General features: G+C 42.0%; 1 protein-coding gene across 2 annotated transcripts; it reads right to left on the bottom strand.

Annotated features, from left to right (window-relative positions):
• Nucleotides 1–266: 266 nt before the first annotated feature.
• On the bottom strand, nt 267–3,657 carry LOC146575361 (transmembrane protein 238). 2 transcript variants are annotated; one of them, XM_085270020.1, is made up of 2 exons: nt 2,648–3,657; nt 267–1,778 (listed from the first exon to the last, which is right to left on the bottom strand). In XM_085270020.1, the coding sequence occupies exon 1, from the start codon at nt 3,191–3,193 to the stop codon at nt 2,678–2,680; it is 516 nt and encodes a 171-aa protein (XP_085126146.1). In that variant the 5' UTR covers nt 3,194–3,657; the 3' UTR covers nt 267–1,778; nt 2,648–2,677. The 2 variants fall into 2 exon arrangements, with proteins under 2 accessions (XP_085126146.1, XP_085126147.1); XM_085270021.1 differs by having other exon boundaries at nt 2,666–3,656.
• Nucleotides 3,658–7,921: the final 4,264 nt, after the last annotated feature.

Below are 7,921 nucleotides of genomic sequence, written 5' to 3'. Positions count from 1 at the left end.
GTCAAGTCTAAAGTCATAAAATTAATGACTCGAGTCTGACTCGAGTCCAAGTCATGTGACTCGAGTCCACACCTCTGATTAAACTACCTGTGGTACTTGGAAATATGAAGAATGTTGACAGTTGTGGAAACGTAATATTTCCATGATGTGTCACATTAAATACTCACAATACACGAAAAAGTTAAATAAACCTAATAAAGTAAAAGATCAAATATGTAGAAATTGAGCTTTTCAGAGAACAAAGAAAAGTACACTGAAAGTAAAGGTAATTTTAAAAAAGAAAAATAATCTTTTATTTGATTAAACCCACAATCTTTTATCTAATTTGAGTGTGTCAGCCATTGTACAGCAATGAGAGAAAAATGGAGAAAACATATATCAGTTAAATAGAAATGCACAACATTTGTACAAAACGGGAATGGAAACAACTTTGTGAAAACAGACATTACTGTCAATGTTCAAAATGTTAGACGACACTAACGAATGATTCAGAGAAACATGGGACATACTGTTTGAAATTTAGTTATAAAAAATAATAACAGCACATACTAGTTTAACACAATATTTGGAGTAACTTTTCTTCATTCACGCTGTAACCAGTTAATTTAATTTCTTTGTATTGTACTGGTTAGAGAACTTATAATGTATGGGGAAACAGTGGAGCTAATGTTAGATGAAGCAGCAGTGTCATAAACACAGCTAGGCTGGTTCCAAAGGTTAGTCACTAAGGCTTGCTATCAGCATGCGTGGAAACAAGAAGACCAGCTGCCAGTTACACCTTTTTTCCCCACAGTCCTGTTTTGTTCAGGAAAAACACTCCACTAGTGTAACATTCTGGCTACTGCTAAATCCTAGCTCATAATATGTACAGTAATCATGATCACTGTCTGTATTAAGAGTCACCGTATAAGTGGCCTGAACCAAGAGCCTGATTCAAACAAATTTACAGCAGGAGCTGCTTCTGCTTGATATTGATTGGCTGGTCTATCCATAGTCTTTATTTTCTACTCAGATGTTCAGGAGTGAGAGCCTCCAGATCATCAGTGATTCATTCTGCATATTAATATCTATATTATCCCAATCTATGATCTTCCTGTAAGTCCAACCATGTGGGTTTTTTTGTTTGCTGCAATTAAACCTGACCACTTTTTTCAAATATATCTATATTTAATATGTCACATTAGAGGGCATAACACTAGTTAAAATCCTGACTCACAACAAGAAAGTCCTGGGTTCAAATGCAGTCTGGGGCCTTTCTCTCCTGTGCTTGTACAGCTTCCTCCCACAGTCCAAACACATGCATGGGTTAGGTTAACTGTGACTCTAGACTGACTGTGGCTGTCAAACTGAATGGTTGTGTGTCTCTTTGTGTTAGCCCTGTGACGCACTGACAACCTCTCCAGGGTGTACACTGCCTCTGAGAGCTCCTGTTATACTTAAATTAATAAATGGAAGCAGATGGATGGATGTCATATTATTATTCACAGATCAGAAGATATATTAACATGGACACAAAAAAAGAAATCTTTTTTTATATGAACAACTTTGAAGATGAGACGTGGAAACTTAAACACATTTTTCTACCTCTGTGTACTAAACCTGACATCATCACACCATGAATGGGAGTGAATTATAATAAAAACTTCATCATTCAAATTTCAAAAACTATGCAGACATCACATTTTTATGAATACTTTCTCATCAAAACAAAGAATAAAGAGGCTTTGCAGTAGCTGGAGTCACTGAAGATGGCTTAGGGCTCTGTATGTCTGTAGTCTCTATTGGGAAGAAAATGAATAAAGTATTAGTTTGAGTTGACAAGTAGTACACAAAGAGTGTGTTTTATTATGCTGCAGCAGTTATTATGTGGAGGGAGAGGTTACAGGGAAGTTTCAGGTAAGCCTGCTATTGTTTAAACTAAGGGCTTGTCTTTCAGTGACCAGTTAACTGTAGTTAATGATTATGCAGTGATAAGAGTTTCACTGCCACAGTTACAGCCATTTTTTTTACTTCTGCTTTTAAAGTCCATCAAAAAAAAAGCTATACCCGGCTAGACAGAAACCTGTCTTTTGTTGTACCATTACCCTTACGTAAAGCATCTGTGAAGGTCATTTATGCGACTAATCCAGGGATCATTGCACAGATTTGAAAAAAGGACTTCTAGTCCAAAATGTAATATGTTTTGTATTTATCAAATAGCACTAACTGGGTATCTTTAAAAAAAAAAAAAAAAATTGGGATGAAGATGTAAATTGAATGCTATGACGTCAGCTGAACACCTACAGAAGATTTGGGACAAGCTTAGTGCTTTAAAAAAGCTGATTTTCTCACATTTTTGTAAATGAGAAACTAACAAAAAATGTATCCCTGCCTGTCCCCAACACACACGCACTGTGAGGAGTAGCCCAGTGTCGCTAATCTGTTGGAAAAACCTGATCAAAGGGCTAAAGGTATTAAACCCATTTTCTGTGTGTTGTTTCTTATACGATTTGAATTTTTGCCATCTTTGTCGTTGCTCAATATCGTTTCAGTTAGTTTCCGCTATTCAAAGTCTTGGTTTTACGTTTATTTCCTTTGACTAATTTACTGTTTTTTACTGACTACAATAACTGGGCCTGTGTGCGCTGCACTGTGAGCCAGGCCTCACCTGTACGCCAGGCCTCACCTGTACCCGTCATTATGCAGGTGATGTCTCTGTAGCGGTGTGGGGCATCTCTACGCCACAGTCTGCTATTGAGGAGGTAGCAGTCTGTGTGGTATTGCCCATCGTTGCCATGGCTACGGTCACCCGCTCCGGCGGTGACACAGGTGGCCCCGAGGCTGACCTGGGCATGCGGGCCGTATGGGACGGTTCTCCGTTCCTGCGGAACGAGTTTCGGATGCCGGTGGACACGCGGCTGGAGAGGCGCCTCACGGCGCCGCTGATGCCCCCGAGTCCGCCCTTGTTCTTTTTCAGTAACCCCACATCATCCTCCAGCTCTGACGGGGGCACTTCGATGTTCCCAGAATACCAGAACACCCACCAGATGAGGCTGAGGAAGATGACGATGGCGCCCGCGTAGATGAGCAGGTCGTAGAAAAACACGTCGACAAACACGCCGAGGAGGAGCACGGCCAGTCCCACAATGTCAAACACCACCGCGAGCCAGAAGCAGCACACACAGCGACCCAGACCCCGATAGGCCGGCTCCATGTCCCATAAAGAGAAGTCGGTCCCCTCGACGCCAGTTTATTTCCCGTCGTCTCTGTGCCGCGGCATTGAGCGCGGCTCCAATGTGAGCCAGGTGTGGCGTCCTGTCCGCTCAGGTGCGCTGCCCCTGAGAGGAGGGGCTGTAGACGCTACCTGACGGCTGCGCTCATGTGCGTTTATGATGAGCGTTTATAAGGGTGTAGCTTACTGGACTCAGACTTCGGACGTTACAGTGCAGGTATGACTCATTAAACGTGAATATGAGAGCGGCTTTATAAACTGAGAGGCCAGCATTAATAAACTACAAAAAAAAAACCAAAAAACTACAGATGACCTGACCAATGCCGCCTTCGCCATCTTGTTTTTAGGACTGGCCATCAGAAAAAAAGCACAATTGCAATATTTCAAAATCGATTAAGATAATTTATATTTATGGGTGAATCATCCCTCCCTTAACCATAGTGTGCTGCTACTTTTAGCTGCCCTCTTGCCACAAAGGGGTAGCCACAGCAATTAGCTCCATATGTTTGAGTTTTATGCAAGAGACCCTTCCTGACACAACCCCAAAGGGTACTTGTGTCTCTGTCTAGAACTAAACCAACAACCTTTTGCTTGAGTAGATTTCAGTGCAATGGGTAAAAGTTTTCTCCCACCTAGTCTTTGCACTTGTTTGCACATGTTAAACATGTCACCAAAAAGGTGCTACCAACATGAAACCAGCTGTCAGTAATATCCCATCCAATCCACATTTGCAAAGAAATCAAATAAATATAATAATGAGAAACGACAGGGAAAATAAGAACATACAGCAAGTTCTGTGGCTCATAGCAACATATAGGACCACAGTTTAAAAAGAATGTATGAGCAGACTGTCAATACAAATTTTGACATGATTACCTAATAAAAATTGAGAAGACACGAGCCTGTATCCCCTTTTTTGCTTGCAAATACAGTCAGAAGTCTCACACTGTTACATGTTGCCAATCAGTGCTGTTGTGTCTCCGGCGTCAGGAAGATGAGCCTAAATTCAGCTTCTCCCCATCTGTCCATCAAAAACAGGAAACAACTCAGAAGGTGATATGAGGTATGAAGAGATGAACCCCGTTGCCACCAGAAATAATATTGTTAAAAAGTGTTGAGTCACCACACGCCTTCTAAAAACTTCACTTCTCCTTGGTATTAATTGTGTTGTGCTGAAAGGTGGGACTTGTTTGGAAGTGATCCAATCAGAAGAAACAACCTTGTGCAGTAAGGTTAGATGTGTAGATTTGATCTCCTACTGACAAATAGGAAAATAAGATGCTTTGTGAACTGGAGCAACTCTCACTGGTAAAAAACACTTTAGGCAACCTAACCAACTTTAGATATTTAGTCAAATGAAACTAAACTAAAAGAACTTAGATGGCCCCAAATGACCAAAACTACATCAAAACTTCCTCAACATCAATATTCATAATCATGCTGAGCTCAGGGTGACCTGCTGAACACTTGATGCTTAAAGACTGAAGTCACTGAGTGCTGTCAGGGTTCTCAGCTGTTCAGTGTTCTGCCTGAGGATCATTTTAAATCACTTTTATTTTTCACTGAAAATAAGCTGCATTTAGCTGGATCAGTTTTAGGATGCTAGTACTTTTAATGCTGGCTCTTGAATTTCTTTCATCTGCCAGTCGCAAAATTAGCTGTGGGGGGAAAACAAAGTTTCCATCTTACCTTTGTTCCATGCTTTGACACACACTGCTCCCATCTAAGCCACATCCACTCCACAGCCTGTACCCATTATTCCACACCTCCATCATGTTTGCTGTGCATCCTTAAAATTAAATAAAATCTAACTGAGGTTGTGCCTTCTTATTTTTACCTCAAAGCTAATGTACAGTGCTGCTGAGTGCTGGGTAGGTGCCCGTCTTGCTTATTCTTTGAGTTTTGAAAAATAAACCACAATTGACAAAATGACCTTCATATTATTTAAATGTTACATAAAATTTCTCCACTTAAGCTCAAGTCCATAAAATTTAATTACTGGTAAATTACTGGAGTCACAGGAAGTGATCTATCCAAACAGACATCTTTTTCGATAGATGAGTCGTCCCTTGATGACCATCGCAGAAAATGCAAGTTTAAGGCTCTCGTGCTTTACTTTTCAGACACTTTTATCTACAGTATAAACACATTACATCTAAAAAAGGGCAAGAAGAAAACAAAGAACCCTGAAGTGACTGATATGAGTGGATCTTTTTGGAAAGAGCTCCGACTGGCAGCGACTTTGACAGGAGCTGGAAAGAGTCTGTGCAGTTTTCTCTTATTCTGTTATTCAAAGGAAGAAAATCAAGTGCATATAATCAATTAAATAATAATAAAAAAAGAATGATACAAGTCAGTTTGAAATTGTGTCAAACGGGGATTCAGCATCAAGACTGCTTTGGCTGCCATCTGCCAAGAAATAAGTGGTGTTGATAGGATGACACTCGTCCATCCGCCTGAACTTTGACAGGCCAAAAACGTATCGTACGTACGTGTAAGCACATGGTGGTCAAGGTAAAGCCTCCATCAAATCACATCACACCATGTTTTATCATCTTTTAAGGTTCTTACAGGATCATCATTCACAGAATAAAAACTGTGTTCCAAAACTCTACAAAGTAGCATAAAAATATTAATCACAAAAATATGGTTAAAAATTGTGATAATAATAATAATGGACTGGATTTATATAGCGCTTTTCAAGGCACCCAAAGCGCTTTACAATTCCACTATTCATTCACTCTCACACACTGGTGGAGGCAGCTACGGTTGTAGCCACAGCTGCCCTGGGGCAGACTGACAGAAGTGAGGCTGCCATATCGCGCCATCGGCCCCTCTGGCCAACACCAGTAGGCGGTAGGTGAAGTGTCTTGCCCAAGGACACAACGACAAGGACAGAGAGTACGGGGATCGAACTGGCGACCTTCCAGTTACAGATGCGCTTCCCAACCCCCTGAGCCACGGTCGCCCCTAAAAATTGTGACAGTGCACAGGGCAGAAAACAACCTGAAACTGAATGTAACTCGTAATGGACTCCAGGAGACAGACCGGTCATTCCCCTGACATCGAAAATAGAAAATGAGTGGAATCTGTCTCCATCTTCAGGTTGCTGGGCACCCACATCTCTGCCAATCTCACCACAGCACCATCACCCCAGTAAAGGCGGCCTGGCAGCAGCTGCACTTCCTCCGTGTGCTGAGGACCAGAAGCTGCTGCTGACCTTCTGACGCTCCTTGCCTGGGTGCTGGTACGCAGGGGCCACAACTGAGAACAAGAAGTCTGCCTAAAAGATCCTTGGCTGCCTTCTGCCACCCTTGGAGGCCATTGCCAGCTCCTCCTGCCTCAGGAAAACCAGGGCGTCACAGGTGACCCCTGCACCCCGCTCATCACCTGTTTGACCCACTGCCCTTCAGATGGTGCCTCAGGTTAGCGTCACTGGCAGCTGAGATATTATAGGTGGCAGGGCAGCTCTACAGAGCCAGAAGTGTAACATCCAGCATTTAAAAAAATTTATTTAAGAAGTGAAGAGTCCAAGCTGATGCTTCAAAACATGCAATTTTTATGTTGTGATACATATTTATATATATATATATATATATATATATATATAACTCATTGCTATGTAAATACACACATGCTCTAACTGCACTTTGTTAGTCACACCTAACACAAATCCCTAAATAATAATATGGCAGAAATCTAATGCATTTAGACACGGCTCAGCTGACAGGATCACTTGTTACCTTGATGCAGTAGGAGACACACTGGGCGGCACTCCTGTCAGATCCAGTCTCACCAAGACTGGATGATAGAAGCAAACTGTAGTCTGGTCTGATGGATCCATCCTGCCTTATATCAGTCAGGCTAATGGTGGTGTTGTGGGGCGTTTTCCTGACTATAGTCAGGGTTGGATCAGGCGACCATCCCTGCTGCGATAGGCTGCTGGGGCCTTCCTATGATGTACTGAGCGTTTCTTCTTCACTCTCTGTAAACACAGTCGCTGCATTGAATCTTAATTTTGCAATCTTTAAAGTCTCCTGTGACCTACTGTCATTACCACTGTGCTTCATAAGGGCAGCACCAACATTCATGTTGCTGGATTAAAACCTCGTGATTAAAAATACACTTTGAAGACTGAACTATGAAGCTGATCTCCAAAGATGAATCATTTCTTGGGAATTCTGATTTTAAAACAAGCATCAAAATCAAAGACTGATTTGCGACTGGTTAAAAATGCTAAATGTACTCACCCACCACAGCTCACTGAGGTCCCACACCTCCAGACCCCCGCCCCCCCAGCCCAGATCCACTCTACTTTCCAACGTGTTCTTGTGTCTCTTGCTCCTTTGTCTTACTTTTTATATTTTATACCTGCACAGTTGGTGGAGCAGACAATCTGGGTGTACACATACAATGACAGTAAAGGCATATTCTATTCTGTTCCATCACAAGCTTCTATATTAACCCAGGAATTCTGCACACTCACAAGAGGAGGTTATTTCACTCTTCTACACAAACTTAGCCATGGCTAAGGCCAAACAGCAGAGGCCTGTTCAGCTTTTAAATCCGTCCGTTATCCATGATACGAACTCAAATTTAACAGACAAGCCTTCACATCGACATTCCCAGAGCTTTGTGTTCACATTGTGTACATACTGGAAGCACTGACTACGTTTCGGTCCACAGGAGTCGATTTGTGTTGCACGTTGC

This window comes from Mchenga conophoros, linkage group LG4 (genome assembly GCF_057382185.1).
Source record: "Mchenga conophoros isolate Kocher_MC1m ecotype Shallow Benthic linkage group LG4, M_conophoros_male_GT1.1, whole genome shotgun sequence".
Lineage (NCBI taxonomy): Eukaryota > Metazoa > Chordata > Actinopteri > Cichliformes > Cichlidae > Mchenga > Mchenga conophoros.
This window is presented reverse-complemented; position numbering and strand designations above follow the sequence as displayed.